Genomic DNA, 16,215 nt, shown 5'->3' with positions numbered 1-16,215 from the left:
GATTGTTTAAATACAATACATTAAACCAGTGTGATGTCTCATCAATGATATCATAGTTCAACTTCAGGGTGATAGCAACACATCGGATTAATTCTACGTCTCCGTTATCTCCCTAAATCATTTACGAACAAGCCAATAACATGTAAGAAGCCAATCAGTCCTCTCGGTTACAGTTCATGTATGCAGTGGGACATTATGACTGTTTACAAATACAACCCAATGTGCCCTGGAGCAGATGCCTGGTAGTCAGTTCAATCATGCATGTAATGATGTTGTATTGATCCACTGCTGTAACAGGCTAATGAAGAGTCTATAAAAGCCATTATACCAATCAATTAGATGCCAGTGAGCAAACAGAGTCATTATAATAGAGCAAGGTACGGTGGCCCCTAAGAGCTCAACATGCTCAATTTAGGATAACACCTGCAAATGGAGAAAAAAAATCTTCATCAAGTTGACAACATATTTACGGCATATATGTGCAAATACTCAAAATACAATGAAAGTGATTCCAGGGGAGACCAAAAAGTAATTAACATGTCTGGTACACATGTGCCATGGTTTGTGACTTAAGGATTATTTTAACATTACGAGTTCACGTTTCGGATATTTCTCACAGATATATGCTGTTAATCTATAGCGTTTGCCTTGTGCGTATTATTAGCCTGGCAATTCAAGTAATCTGACAAAATACTATGTACTATATCTATGTCTTTTTCAGATCAACTGCACCACAGTAAAGAAAATACATGTCCATCTGATGATCACTTCTGTTCTGTTGTATTTGGTTGTGTCATGAGTATTTGGTTGTGTTGTCAGTATTTGTAGCACTTTTCTATTTGTCACACGTGTTTTGTCTATTTGCACGTGTTCTTGAATTTTAGTGCCTTCAGCTCTTAGGGCCACTGTAGCAAGGACCTTACTTCACAATATTTGTCATGGTGTGATTTCCTGATATCAGAGATTGGCACCTGCACATGGGGCCACTGTAAATGGCACCTGCTTCGAATTGGGGTATGGAGGATAGCATGCAGACCTTGTGAGACTCAGTGGGGTGGAGTTCTCTGTTCTCCCCGTGAGTGCCATGCAGGTCATGATGAAGAAGGCACTGGCAGGACAGATACTGAGACAGTGGCACTAAAGATGTCAGACTCTCATTAAAGATGCAGCACGGCGTCCACCCCTCACATCATCAGAGAGAAATGGAGCGTAAGGTTCTAGCTCTGACCAACAATATGCAGGCATCTGACCACTCCAGGTTTCATGTATGCATGCATGTGCTTTAAATGTATGCAACCGTTTCCTTCACCGTGCACAATTTAGGGATGCATTTTTTTTGGACCAAAATCGTATCCACTTGTTCCCTAGAATTTAGCAGCACAGCATGAGGTAATGTTCTATTTAATCAAGCTCCTCGAGACTCATTTACAAATTCTTCCCTCTTGAGATGTCAAGCTGAGGCACGTCTCTAATGACCACCCTTCACACTTCCTGCTGTTTCCACCAAGACAGAGAGGTGAAAATAAGAGACTGAAGAGCATAATCTCTCAAACAGGCAGTTGAGGGCTCCAATCTTGGGGGTTTAACCCCATGTAAGCCCTTTAAATCCACAGTTTAGAGGGTCAGAACTGATGGGCTAAAGCTTGCAGACTGTCTACGAACTACTGGACTCCAACACAGTGTGAGGACACAGACCAGTGGACCCCCACCACGACAATGGCAGCTACAGCATCCTTCTGTAGTCCTAGTCAAAGGGTTGAATGGGCTTAGTTGTCAACAGTGGCAACAAAGTTTTGTTCACCACCACCGTCATATGATCAAAGTCAGTATGACGTTTCTGATAGTGGTGTAAATACTGGTACATACTGGGATTTCCTGTTGCTGCTGTGTTCTGTTGTGATTGGAATGATGCCAGCGGTGACTGAAGACTTGTTGCTCACCACAAACTTGGGATACGGGAGATTATTTCAGTTCAAAATAGGGCTTGATCTCAAAATAATATAATATATATATATATATATATTGGCAGGAGACAAACATGTTTTTTCTTATCACCTCAGTTAGGCTAAAATTATGAAAATGAATCCTTATCCTTTTTATGTGCTATTGAGCTTTTTTAAACCATGTTTAATGGAGCTTCATATGAAAAACTTAAACCTGAACAAACGAGCACCCAGAGTGTGACAGGGAGGACTGGGAAAACTAGGGCGAATGGCGCCATCTGCTGATCAATTCTATTAACATTTGGAGGGCATCAGAGGATTAAAGAAAACAAGCATAGTTACCTTTTCTACTTTTTTTAACAACAAATTAAGCTTCACCAGAACAAGGGTCCTCAGCTTTGGCCTATAAATCTTTCTGTGGAAAGAAACACAATTGCAAGGTTGGGACTGTGTTAAATGAATATGATCATTAGTATCATACTGCATGAACAATGCCTGAACAATTAATAACACATTAACGACTGTGACCATGCTGCTGCATTTATGATACCTAAAATGTTAAATATGGGAAAACTATTGGAAATGAGCTTGGTGTCTGTAGAAACAGAAATATGTTTATTTTATAGCTACTGAAAAGGTGATTAAAAAGCTCTATGACCTTACATTTACCTTCGCAAACACACACACAGCAAATATGGTGATGGGGCTGCAAGTCAATGACAACTGCAGACATAGACAAGGGCATGGAATCAAACAAACACTGCATTAGTTAGATACTACGGTGGCCGAGACTGCTAAACGCACAACAAATAGAAAGAAGAACACATGTAAATAGAAAAAAACATGTGGAAATTAAGAAAACAACTTCAGTTTGATGACACATGCGCTGCTAAAGGTCACAACACATACAAATACAGAAACGTACCGAGTTTCATCATCCCTGACGGATGGCACACTTCAGCTAGAAAATTCCTCTAGGGAGAGGGAGACTTTGCCAGTTTGAGTGAGTGAGTGAGTGAGTGAGTGAGTGAGAGAGAGAGGTTCATCACTTTCTGGGTCCCCTGGAAACATTTGACAGGTGAACTTTGCCTGTTTTCAGGCAGTCGAATTCTACTTTTTCTAAGTATAGCACGTTGGGATAGTTTACACTGCGTAGCTCGCCGTGGTTATTTTGCTGAGTTTGCTTATGTTGTCGTGAAAGACAACTTATTCTAACATTTTATGATATTACACGGAGCAAGGAGCAGACTGCCCATTTTATAAAACTGAGGGAGCAGGATGACCACCTCTTCACGTGTTATGGAGGTAATAATTATAAATAACATTTGTATATCTCCATTTGACCATTTTACACTTAAACCTATTTTTGAATCACCACCCATACTAAAGAATGTCCACAATAAGACAACCAGTAAAATGGGCAACACCCCTTCCTTTGTTGTTTTCTGTCAGTGAAGCAACCAGTGTCACTTTGTTGTTTTTTCACCCAAAATAGGGCATCAAGTGAAATACATCTATCAATTCATTAACTGTTCATCTATTATTTATAGGGTTGTGTCTGTACTGCTGTATCACCTTCTACGATCTATTATGTTTGCACCCTATGTTTCTATTTTCTCTTTTCTACAGGTGTAAGTGACCACTTTGCAGGCTAAAAGTTGGGATTATTCAAAATAATAATATTATTCAATATTTACTTGTTTGCGGCTGCTAATTGACAACCATCATTTATTTAATTTGTGTCACTGTTAGGACAGCACATATCCTAAGGGAGGGAGAGGGGTTATCGTCGATGAAGAGTGATAGATACTCTGGAGAGCGAGAATTGAGATTGAGGAAATGCTCGAAGTCGCCAGCTATGGTTTGTTTGAAAAAAACTTCCAGTTCAAAGAAAAAACAAATCCCATTCCCCCCCTTCCAGTCTCTTTCTCCTCAAAACCACAGTTTCTCTTCTATGCAACATAGGTGTACTCGTTACGATCCTCTGGCGTCCTCATCAAGTATTCTCTTTCTATGAGTCCTTCTATACGCTTCTTGATAACCACAAGACTGGGGAGAAAACGCACCCGGAGCTGTTGAGTCACCTGAACACACAAAGTTGAAACATGTAAGAAAAAGGCAACGTTTAAAACAGGAGAAGACGGAAAATCAAAGCTTAACAGACTATGGGAGTTTAAAAGTGTAATGTTATCCTTTTGCCTGACAAACCTCTTTTTTTAATCACAATTATGCAGTCCGAAGAAGACTGTAGTTTTGTTTGTTGTTTGCTTTTATTGCTGCTACTTTCCCTGTCCTTTTGTTTACAGAAAAAATGGATACTTGAATTTAAATTTATTTATTATATTAGCACTTTGCCTGTCCTTGGTTTTAAATGGACAAAAACTTGATTTGTCTTTGTTTTTGTATCAATAGTAGCCTAATATACAGCAAAGTTTATTAAAAGACATTTTTGAATGAAGTATCGATGTTTATTGTCTTTATTGTCAGTCATCACATGCCGCGAACAACCTCAAGCTAAATTTAAAAGCTGATGGCTAAATAAGAGCAATTGAGAATTTGTGTGATTCATAATCCGATTAGTCGATTAATCGTTTCAATAATCGATAGATTAATCAACTATCAGAATAATCGTTAGTTGCAGCCCTATAACAGACCCAACTTCATATGATCATGTGCGTAACTTACCTCCGCCACCAGGACATTGTGCTGCATCTTCTTCCTGGACTTCATGATTCGGACAATGGCTGCCTCTATCTCATGCTTCCTGTCATCGTCCACTCTCTGCCGTGTCTCTTTCCTTTCGGGGTCTGATTCTCCTTGTTTAGCAGCAACTGAGAAAGTAGAAAACGGAGATGAGATGAGGTTTGAGGGAGAAAGGGGACAAACCTTCAATGTGCTGTTTTATATTAGCAGTCGTAGCAGTTCCATCTTACTCCAACGTCCCTGTAACATTTATGAACAGAGGATTTTACTTATCTCTGTCTGAATCACTGATATATTACACTAAAGTATTCTATGAACTAAAGCTATGCTATGAACTAAATGTGCATTTAATGCTGTACACAAGCTATTGAAACTTTAGTTATCAAATGCTTATATAATTATCACATGCTCATATTTGTGAAAATGGCAGGATGACCAAATGTTACGACAAAGAAGTAAAGAAAGAAAGAAATCCACAGCATCAGGTTTCAGATGTCCAGAAATGAAACCCTCAAACCAGAAACACATTGTGCCACAGACAGTTGTGGACAGTAGCTGAGACTTCAGCTCTCTATAGCATATGTTGTCCACAATCCTTTTCCCCACCTGTCTGTATTTTGACTCTGTACAGTTTGGAAGTAAACTGATCATTGACTGTAAACACGTGTCCGTTTTCAATCTCCTTGGACTTTGGCTCCTTGGTGAGAACCCTCTGTGTGGGTTTCCCACAGGCCAGAGACTGCAACGCCCGCACTAACTCCCGCTCGGGGATATCAGTCTCCTGCTGGATCTCCTACAGACGAGGACAGAAGCAGGGAAAAGGTTGTAAACAAGGATTGTTTTAAAACTCTGTCCTGTAGAACGACAGAGATGTTAGCCAGATAAAGGTGCTTTACTGTGCCCCCCCCCCCCCCCCCCCCCCACCTCGAAAGTGCACTTTTCTCTGTTGTTGAAGAGCATGAGGATAGTCATCTGGAAGGTGGAAACCTGCAGTATGTGCTTGCGGGTGTTTGAGCCTGTCACCTGGGCACCTCCCACACCCACTTTGGAACCATCCTCCTGCAATTGAAGAGGAAAGGAAGGTGAGTTTTGATGATGACCAATAAATATTAATAATAATAATAATAATACCAAACAATAGCATTACTGCAGTATTTTGCTTCTACCTTTTTAACAGCTCCGTAGAAAGTTGCGTTGAGGTCTGCCCCGCCCATGTGGTGCTGCAGTGTAAGCTGCCTGCCACTGTGCTTAGCGAGGTAAAACCTGGAAAACAAAGACAGGATCAAATAATATTGAGCCCCCAGTGTGTGTAGTATTAAACATGTGTGTACTTAAAGGAGTATTACCTTCTAAAGACTTCAAATGCGTGTCTAGGAGCAGGGGAGATGGTGCATTTTGGGGTTGCAGACTGTGTGGGCCAGTAGCCGCTGGTGAGGACTCTAACTATGAGGTCCACACCACTTAAGGACGCCTGAAAGAGAGAAGCATGGAGGTTACACCCAAAACAACTACAGTTTGCTTTCTGTAACATTCTGTGCTAACGAGTTAAGACTCAATTACTTTGTAGTGTCATGTTAATGTGTTTTTTTGTGCCCTGTTTAGAAAGATTGTCACTGTGCCCGACTGCCTTACCGACATGGTTTGTGTGTGTTGCCTGAACTCATCCATGGTGGTGTTGGAGATGCTCATGTCTCTGAACATTCCTTCCAGTCTTGAGGTGAACTGACAGCCACATTCTGTCTGCGAGAGGAAAAAGACAGAGAGCAATCATTTGAAACTGGCGACAGGTATTTCGACAGGGACGATATGAGCAGAGAGAGGGCAATATAATGAGGAACAGTACAAGTGATGTGCATATAAAGTGCAGCAAAAAGCTTCTCATCCTTTTACCTTGAGCTTAGAGATCATGCTCTTCTCTGAGTCGTCTGAGACACTGTTGTTGCTGAGCAGCCTGCGAGACAGGTGCTGCTTATAGTACCTTTCAAACACATCCTTCTCCTGCATGAACCTGAACAACACCATGGCCTTGTCAAGGATGTACTCCACATGCTGTTCTGTTAACTGGTCAAAGAAGACGGGGGTAAGACATGCCTAACAATTACATTTCTTGAAGGGCGTAAAAAGAAAATCATTGTAAGTCACATACCCCTTTGACTCCTTTCTTGAGCTTATCGTCGATGAAGAGTGATAGATACTCTGGAGAGCGAGTATTGAGATTGAGGAAATGCTCGAAGTCGCCAGCTATGGTTTGTTTGAAGAGTCTGTCATTGTTGAAGGACTCGAGGAGGAAACGGTCAAATCGTGTCTTCAGGTCTAGCAGGCCCTGGTGAGGAGAAAATTACAGAAAACTGATATGATCTTTGTCATCTGACAATAAAAAGTTAATGTTTTGGACTCACTGTTGAATCATCATACCTGTATATAGTCGACAGGGTTCTTGCCCTCTCCTTCTTCTGACACCAGAGCTTTGCCTTGCTCCCTCAAGTAAGAGCTCATACACTCACACATTGTTTTCAGGCCTTTTGGCACACGAGTGAACAGCTTGTACATGCATGCCAGGTCTGAGAGGGATACAGTGGGAAAAGCAATGAGAAACAAGATGAAAATGCTGGAGAAAGGCTACAGGAAGACAATAGCTTGTGGTGCAACTGCTTTTCATTTTTAAACTAGAATTAAATGCAGAACAAAACCAAGTTTTTACCGTCTAGCTTTCCATTCTTGAGCATATGGACGAGGCCCGAGTTCTCCATCTCTACAATTTTCTTCATGTGATTAGAAATTAGCTCCCGTTCCACCACCTTGACAATGTACTCTTCTGTAGACTTGTCCAAGCAGTGCAGGACTCGCTCAATTTCTTCATTGAGTCTGGCCTCTACCTTCTTTATGTAGATAATGGCACTGTTTTCAGCAAGGAACTTTTGGCTCTCCATCTGAAAAAGCAGATATAGTATGTTGTTTAATTACAAAGACTTTTAATAGAAACAAAGAGGAGTCACAAAAACCTACCACAGACTCACCTGGAAGAATTCAGCTGACATATTTAAGAAAGGGCCCTCAAAGTCCTCCTCATATACAGACCTGCCATCCAAGCCCAGAATCATTAGCATCCGGCAGGCGATTTTGATGTCACCCCTGTAATGAATGAGTGTACGACCTCCATATTAGCAATCATTAAATATAAAAATAATATCCCTTACCCTGAGGAATCCTGGAGAGAGCGTATAATTCCAAAAAATCTTTTGAACTGCGTACCTATCTACAACCTCTCCATTCCTCTCACGTGCGATCATGTCCAGTAACGTCTGTCGCAGGTGGCCTTGAATGCAGCCGTAGCGAGCCAACTGGTCCCTGAATATGATGAGGCCAAGGTTGTACACATTCTTCACATTGTTCTGTTGAACATAGACTCGGTCCTGGGAGACAAGAGAATGGGGTGAAAATGACATCAGACACTGTATGCATAGAAAGACGTACCATGGCCTAAATCGGATTGAATCTGACTCAATTACATTCACATAAATGTATGTATGTATAGAGATTTAGGACGTACAGTATGAAAATATTTAAGAATATACAGTTTATTTGGAAGGTATTTATCCATCTTGATTCATGAATTCAAGCTTTGTTTTTTTCAATGTAAAAAAATGTAATTCTATGCAGTGCAAACTACTTTTTATATTGGCTTAATATAATCGAAATGCTTTCATTATAAACTAGACAATCCCACTGACAGGTTGCAAAGCTCTCATAAGATACAAAATACAAAATAAATGACTGGCTAGTATTTGAATAATTCCCCAAAAACATACTCTTACATGCATCCCTTCGAGATGGCATAAATTGTGACGGGAGCATGGGAGATACAATATTTACCATGTCACACCGTGTCAAATATTACCTGGTTCCAAATTACAGCTGGTTATTATTCACACAAAAGATGAGAGGACATTTCTGATTCCTCATAGTTTTTCTAAATTACAATAATAAATGATGAGTTATATAAGTCTACTGGACAAATAAATAAATGCCTCCTGAGTCTGAAGAGGGGCAACTTTGAGATCAATAAAGTCCCACTGGCTGCATCTGTCTAGCTGTTCACTAGCGGTCAGCAGCCTGGTAACAACAGCTGCAGGTTGCGAGTCTGCACTAGTTTAACAACAGAAAGCCGAACTGTCCGGGGTTAAAGCAGGACAGGAAAAAGGAGACCGTTAAACAAAACAACCCCAGGGGAGCTGTGTCGTCTCTGCAATTACTGGGCCATTGTTTAACCTACACTAGTTTCTATCTCAAAGGCTTACTCACTTGCACACGACCTCAGAAACCCTTTGGACTGGTTGTGGGCTAAAGGAAATCAACTAGTCCTGCCAGTTTTTCAACTAAACAAATACCTTCAACAACAGAGGCTCATTGTTGGGCCCACAAATGAAACAGCACCTTATAATCAAAGCCCAGAAAACGATGAAGGTGAAGGCTGGTCAAAATGATGACTACTCTTCTACAGCACAGAAGTATGTTTTAACAGAGATGAGCACCATACTACACTTACAATGCCACGCAACCCAAGAGGGAAAGCTATAACTCCTAATCTGTTCTTTTTGACAGAAATTAAAAAAGAACTTTCACTGCATAGTGGTGGGGAGGACTGTTACTAATCTATAACTACTATACAATTTGCTAAGTAGGACAAAAGATGAGGCATACCCACCATGTACATGAGGATGTCTCTGATCATAACCATGGCCGTTTGATGGTCATTCCAGGCCTGATTCAGTGTTTGCAGAAAGTTATTATTTAAAGAGTTATGGACATCTTCCCGGACCTGAAAATACAAACACATCAGGTCAATGGAGGATAATGATGAGGAGATGATTGTGAGGAACCTAATTGTTAGTAAATGCGATATCCATAGGTCACTCACAGTCAACTTGTAAACGTAATGCTTGATAAAAGAGGTTTAAACTTAACATCATAAAACATCCTTTAGGTGCATTGTTTGCCTTCAATGGACAGCGTTATTTGTTTTAATCAATAAGGAATGGCAATTGTCTTGTTTTTTTTCCCTTTTCTCACGTAACAATTATTTAATCTTCTGTAAATTATCCATAAAAAGAGCAGCATTAGAGAACAATATATCTATTTACTTTGTTGATGAGGTGCTCATTGATGAGCTCCCTCAGGCCTGTGTAGAGCTTCTCTCCATGCTTGTGGAGCACCATGATGTAGGCAACCGTGTGCAGCTCCCCAAAGCTTAGCCCACTGTTGTTCTTCCTCTGGATCTCCTGGATGGCATTCTTTAGAACGTCCCAGATGTTGTCGACATTCTTCAATTCCATCGTCCTCTACAAGTGAGCACACAGATGAAGGTGTGTTTATTATTCATTTTTTTACCACATCCATGCTAAGTAGATGAGGGCAGTGATGTCAAGGCTGTCAAGACCAAAAATATTTGTCAAAATACTTTATGTCAGGTGACACCTGGATTATTCTGACTGCTGTCAAGATAATTTTGCAAAGCATGTGATAGAAATGTGATCAAGTATTTTGGCTCAGGAGCACAGGCGTTGCCCACTATATGGGTGCATTCCTTGTGAAAAGCAACACTAGCTTGACAAATCTTGTTCAAATCAAAACCTCGTTCAGTTTTTCAGATCACAGAATGAGTTTCTCTTATTTGGATCAATTCATATTCGTCTTAGAATTACATTTTCTTGTTGCAGTGAAACAGACCTTGATTATTGTTTAGGTGGCTGGTATTGCACTTGCATGTAAGCCCAACATTTGAGAGAGGATTAACACTTAACTGTTGAACTGACACCCAGCATGGGAAAACACATTTGTCTATGAAGGGTGTTGCGAGGGCTAGGAGATTAAGATTGCCCAATATCCCCACACTCCTGATCTGGCATGAGAAATTGTAAATCAGCCCAATAATCGGCAGGTGGAGTTGGCACTTGGTTATCTTGGTCCTGGGAAAGGTATGTACACAGGCCCATAGCCGGGATTAAAGCAATACTGAGGTCCAATTTCCGGGGACTGGAGGGCAGCATCCCCGGAATTTCTGGGTGGATTTCACCGATCTAAATATTCACATTTTAAGATGTTTGGAGAGCAACTATTGGATAACAGTAGCTTCCATCTGCAGCGAAGGTTTCTGTGTCTGTTCTATTTTTTCCCGCTCGCCGGGAGCGAATCGGGCCATAAACACACTGAAAATCGATTTGAAACAATATAAATGATATATTATATAAGATATAAATGATCAAATATGCGTCCCCATACATTTGATTTCCCTGCTGTTCTCCTGGAGTTTCAATTTCCCCCGATTTTTCACCCCACATGATGAAATTTCCCCATCTGCCCATCCACTGCAATCGTTATTTTGAATTATGTACTTACACATTTGTCAGTTGTGTCTTAACCGACAGACAAACACGAGCAGACAGACACAGAGACAGAGAGGGGGGGGGGGGGGGGCTTTAGGCTACATTGAACGGATACAACAACCACCGGAGAAAGCCGAATCGCGGGCTGACCGGCGCAGAGAAATGCGCTTCCGGTGTGAACAGCGTGGGCGGCTGCTCGCACGAGATTGGCCGTTTCGGGTTCGCATCCGCCCCCAGTGTGTCCCTGGCGTGAGCCTCCATTACCTGCTGCGGTGGCTGTTCTGCGGCCATTTGGCGGGTTCCCTGCCCGTTGGTGGACACGACCCGAAAAACACCGCGTTGACCAAAGATTGTATATTTACGAGAAGATGATCCACTCCACCGCCTACTCACTCACCCACCGCCCACAGACGTGGTGCTGATGATCAGACAGAGGAGCACATCCTATTTGTGCTTTGTACAAGTTCATTTTAGGCCGTTAAATCACTCCGGACCTCGGTGTCCTCAATGGTAGCTACAGCCATACATGTTCATTGACTTCTGGAGTTACCTTGGACATGTTTACTATGGTTTCGAGGCTTAGCTCTGTAGCTAACACTTTATGACAGTGTGTCATTTGCCCCAGCTGGAGTCAAACCCCAGCTGTAATAAAACACAGCTCACCACTATCATTGTCCTAATGATACTTGCAGACTGACTGCAACTTGGCTAACGTCAAGTACGCTAACACCCAGGCCTGCTTCCAGCTAGCTACCGTCTGCTCGTCTCTAACTGGAGAAGTTTTCCTACATATGCTAACATTAGTTCATGTCTGACAATGCCTCCATTGTCAAACCAAACATTTTATAAATTTGAACACACTGAACCAATAGCACAGTTCATATGCTTCGGGTTTCACATTTTGCGGCTTGGCGTCTATGGAGCCGGTGAAATACTTACAGGCGAGCCTTGTAACTTCTTCTTGGTGATGCGGGGCATGGTTAGTCCGGTCAGTTTTCGTTTCTGAAGCTGATTTAAAGACTAAATGAAAGGCAGCTGCTGGTGTTAGCTTTCTGTGCCAGGGAAACTCGGTGAACTCTTTGGGAATTGGGTGGCGTCAGTGAGTGTGCTGTGTTGTTGTCACTTACTTGCTTCGCTCTCTTCCCTGTGGGTTTTTTAGCAACAGGTGCAAACTACAGGTCTGTTTTTTGGCAGGTAGGCGAACAATCAATTTGCATTACCACCATCTAGTATCTTCTTCTTTGCTTCTATCATAGGAAGTTCAAAGGTCATGCTGTAGGGTCTACATCAAAGAAGAATTCCGATGTCGGAGTAACCTAGAAAAAAACCTTTAGAGATGCTGCATCACAATTCCATGTTTTTTTAACCTAGAATGGGCCCTTTATATTTAAATGCTATATCTTTACGTCGGGAGCAGATCCTCTACGGACGCGACCATGTTTTTTACAGTGGTCCAGACTGGACAAACTAAACACCTTTTGAGTTTTTAACTCAAGTCTAAGTAACTGAAGCCTACCACAGGTTCTCTTGTTTGGAAGGGGAGGGTGAGATGAGGGGTATTCCGCTGCAACATGCAACCTCACCACTAGATGTCACTAAATTCTACACACTGAACCCTGAAGGACAAATGAACAGAGCTCACCGAGATATGGATTTGTTGCCATGTTGGACGGAGTAAACATGCTAAGTGTTATGTATGTAGAGACTGCTGAATCAGCATCTGACCTTTTTTGCACTTGGAGAAGCCAAAAATAATCAGCTTATCATTGGGCCTTCCCATTATTACATTATCCTGTCTGCTTGGATGCCTCAGTGCACAGTATCTCTAAATGGCCTAGCCATATAGAAAAAAACTAAAAACATTTATACCTAACCTTGCACCCGCTGCTATTGTGTTTATGGATGACTGTATTTTTGCTCCTTCACGTTTCTGTCTTATCTCGCCTTGCTAGTAAGTAAATTAATCTATTTAAATTAAATTATAAATCTAAATCAAACTCCACATTTATTTCTGCCCCCAGCTCCAGTAGGATTCTGGCACTGGCCTGATGTGGAAGTTTGGATGACTGAAGAGATGTGGTGAATACAGTTTGGTGAAGATGTGGATACCAGGTGAGACACATTACAGATCATATTATTTGTGGAATTTGTCTCTTTCTTTCAATAAAAATCCAACACCAGGATTTCCTCCTGAGACATGTGTTCTTTTAATTGGCCGGTGGAAGCTTTGTTCCTTTGTTCCAAAAGGCTGCAAAAACCTTGAGCTCTCTCGTCCTGCTGGAAAGAAACATGGCATAGCTTTTGAATCTCCAGCAACTTCAGCAGATAGTTGAGAATATAATTTCCCTTAAATGACAAGGCAGTCACAGCCCTCTCTGACCAATCCGGTATGTCTCAACCTCCGTACTATATAGCATATCATTTACAGATTGTGGAGGTATACGGTCTCATAAGAGACAGCCTTTATCTTGGCTTTCCCCAAGGGACAATTTGTTGTGAACAGGTGACAACAAATAAATAAAATAAAAATTAGAACACAGTGCAATCTAAAAGCAGTGGATCATAAAAAAAATTGCAAGCACAATAAGCATTAAAACACAGAATTTAATTTGAAGGCCAACACATTTTTTAATCATATCTGTTATGTATTTATGTAACACAGAAATATATAACACACATATATATATAACAGGCCTTATGTCAGGATCACCCAAAAGTTCACATATAAGTGTTCAAGTGTATTGCATATGTGAATAGCATTGCATTGAGAACACAGTCCTCTCATCATTGATTGACAATAGTTCCAGTAGCTTTAACAGTTGATTCCTCTCTTAAGGTTAAAACAAAGAAACATTGGTTTTATTCAGAGGGCCACGAGAAATGGACAGCACAACCAAACCTGCCAACCTATTACACCAAGCCGTATACTGACCCCAACCCGTAACTAAACAGCAAATTTGTAGAAGTAGATAGTACAATTCTGTGGTAGACTATGCTAAACCAGTTGTCAGCTGATGGCTGCTGTATTACAACTGTTTGGCCAGGAGAGGGTAGTATTTAACAAAATGAAATGTATGCAGGAGCACCATTAAGTCCACAGTTGGAATTTTTTCTTTTTTGTGTCTAGGGGAGATAGACATATATTGGCCTATTATTTTAATCATAATCCCAAATCCTGATTATTAGAGTGCTCGCTCACTAATAATGTATACATTCTTAGTTACTTTTAAACATTGTCTCTGTCTCTTAGCAGTGACTATCTGCCGGATTTTTTAAAATGGGAATTTGAGGGTCAGACACCAGTAAAAATAACAACCTAGTTAAAGTTAAGGTTTTGATTTAATGAAATTTGACTTTAATTAGTATATCAGAGGTTAATTCTTTTTTTAAAAGGGACTCTGCAAAACGTTCACTTATGATGCAAATTCTATTTGTGAAACATATAAAGAAGCATTTCCAGTGGTTTGATAAAACCAGGAGAAATGGTTTAATTGTATAGATTTAAAATGTTAAGAGTGAGATGTAGTTGGGGCACTTGGCTGAAGTAAACAGAGAGGGAGGGGTGTGCGCGCAGGGCTTTGGAGACAGACGCGCAGTGAGTCGACCACTGCAAAGTGTTGAGCGCGGGACAGACTGGCTCGGGTCCACACCACCCTTCATTTGTCCAAGAGAAGACCCCAAACCTCCAGTGAGACGTTCACACTCTCATCCCAACCAATAATGTGAGAATCAGACGGAAATCAGATGCGTAAACTCACCCTCGCTTCATTGTACTCCAGTGCCGTCTACATTCAACACACTGTCCCGCAGTTTGCAGCCAGGCTACAGTAGAGGCTATCCACGCGGATTACCTGGTGTGAGATGCGGCAATGTCCCGAGGAATGTGCCCACGCGTGAACTCTTGCGGATCCGTTTGGATTTTGTCTGCGCTCATATTTGCGGTGAATGTGATCGACGTGGATGCGTACAGCTGCCATGAAGTGCGGACCGCGTTCCAGCTGCGGCAGGTCGGGCCGCTGCACCGCGTCCCGGAGACACCTGGCACAGGTGAGACCGTGCGTTTGGCTGAGGCGCACTACAGACGCAGAGGCGAAACACTTCGCTTAAACTGCACCCATTGTCTTTTCAGCAGTGACCATTTGCAAACGTTCCAGTAATGTGTTAAATAACTTTATGGCTACCTCTTTTTATTAGACTGAACTTTAATGAATATCCAGTGCGTTCAGTTATCCTTACCCAAAGCGCATGTGGATCGGTGCGCACTGTGAGTGGTCTGCTAGAAGATAAATCATATCCATTCATGTGACTGTAGAAAGAAACTGAACATCAGAGCGACACAACAGACGTTGCTGTCTTCACTTTGTTTCTCTTGTAACAAGTCATGCAAGTTGAAAAGACAATAGGATTTTGACCATTAAATATCTGTCTGGTGTTGTGTATTGGAATGTTATTGGTTATAATATGTAAATATGTATGTCAAATAATCTTATGTGAAGTGTGTCTTACTATGTTTCTGATTTGTTTTTCTCTCCCAAAACATGCCTCTATAAATGAGTATGTAATATTGCACATTTAAATCAGCCAATGTGCATCTCCCTGATCTGTTGGGTTTAAAACATCAGAGCCTGTAGATTTTCTCCACTGTTTGCAGCTTCACATACCACCCAGCTGCTTATCATATGTGGGGTGTTTGGAGAGATTAAACAATTATTTTGCAAATTTCTTTTGGCAGTGAAGGGGTCCAGCACATTCACAAGCCGCTGAGACAGGGTTTTAGAGCTAGAGCAAGTCTGGTGTGACTCAGGGCTCCCATATGGTTTAATCTGTGTGGATAAAGAGGCTATAGTACGTCTCCAGAATTTGGGGGAGTGATTGATTTGCAATCTGCCGATTGATTTGACCACAAACTCTTTTTGGCCCTATGTCTCTAGATACTTGGGGCAGCGAGCCCTCCTACATGTACTCTGGGCCGCAGAATTTTGCAATTGTTGAGACTCTCACAGAAGGGCAGAGTCTTTTGGCAAATCTGCCGTCATGGCTCCCCAGATTTTCCCTGTCTGTACTCAGATTTTTGTCAAAATTATGCTTGAAAGCAGCTTCAAATGCCTGGACGGTTTTGTGGTATGTTGTTTCTTTTTGCACTCTGAGGAAAAGTTATAAGGATAAACACTGGTGCCAAATCTGTT

At 41.4% G+C, this 16,215-nt stretch overlaps 2 protein-coding genes across 3 annotated transcripts in view; one reads left to right on the top strand and one right to left on the bottom strand.

The window, feature by feature from the left end:
- Positions 1-3,895: 3,895 nt before the first annotated feature.
- LOC117777943 (cullin-3-like) lies at positions 3,896-12,092 on the bottom strand. Its single transcript, XM_034613056.1, has 16 exons — positions 11,969-12,092; positions 9,788-9,985; positions 9,352-9,465; positions 7,899-8,059; positions 7,664-7,778; positions 7,348-7,576; positions 7,062-7,207; positions 6,793-6,969; positions 6,537-6,707; positions 6,279-6,386; positions 5,993-6,117; positions 5,813-5,909; positions 5,571-5,705; positions 5,253-5,439; positions 4,629-4,774; positions 3,896-4,027 (listed from the first exon to the last, which is right to left on the bottom strand). The coding sequence occupies exons 1-16, from the start codon at positions 12,005-12,007 to the stop codon at positions 3,896-3,898; spliced, it is 2,280 nt and encodes a 759-aa protein (XP_034468947.1). The 5' UTR covers positions 12,008-12,092.
- Positions 12,093-14,616: 2,524 nt separating this feature from the next.
- Positions 14,617-16,215, top strand: part of LOC117777945 (glypican-5-like) — a 95,196-nt gene continuing 93,597 nt past the window's right edge. For both annotated transcript variants that reach the window (XM_034613062.1, XM_034613061.1), the window contains exon 1: positions 14,617-15,076. In XM_034613062.1, coding sequence (XP_034468953.1) covers positions 14,899-15,076 — 178 coding nt within the window. In that variant the 5' untranslated portion in view covers positions 14,617-14,898. The remainder of the gene's footprint in view (positions 15,077-16,215) is intronic.

The sequence above is a fragment of the Hippoglossus hippoglossus genome, chromosome 17 (genome assembly GCF_009819705.1).
Source record: "Hippoglossus hippoglossus isolate fHipHip1 chromosome 17, fHipHip1.pri, whole genome shotgun sequence".
NCBI classification, from domain to species: domain Eukaryota; kingdom Metazoa; phylum Chordata; class Actinopteri; order Pleuronectiformes; family Pleuronectidae; genus Hippoglossus; species Hippoglossus hippoglossus.
Note: the sequence above shows the minus strand (reverse complement) of the source record. Positions and strands in the feature narration are given on the sequence as shown.

Coding starts and splice junctions, on each gene's coding strand:
- LOC117777943 (XM_034613056.1), bottom strand. CDS start 12,007: ATGCCCCGCATCACCAAGAAGAAGTTACAAGGCTCGCCT. Junction 9,466..9,787: donor ATGAGCACCTCATCAACAAA/GTAAATAGATAT, acceptor TTGTATTTTCAG/GTCCGGGAAGATGTCCATAA. Junction 7,577..7,663: donor TGTCAGCTGAATTCTTCCAG/GTGAGTCTGTGG, acceptor CTGCTTTTTCAG/ATGGAGAGCCAAAAGTTCCT.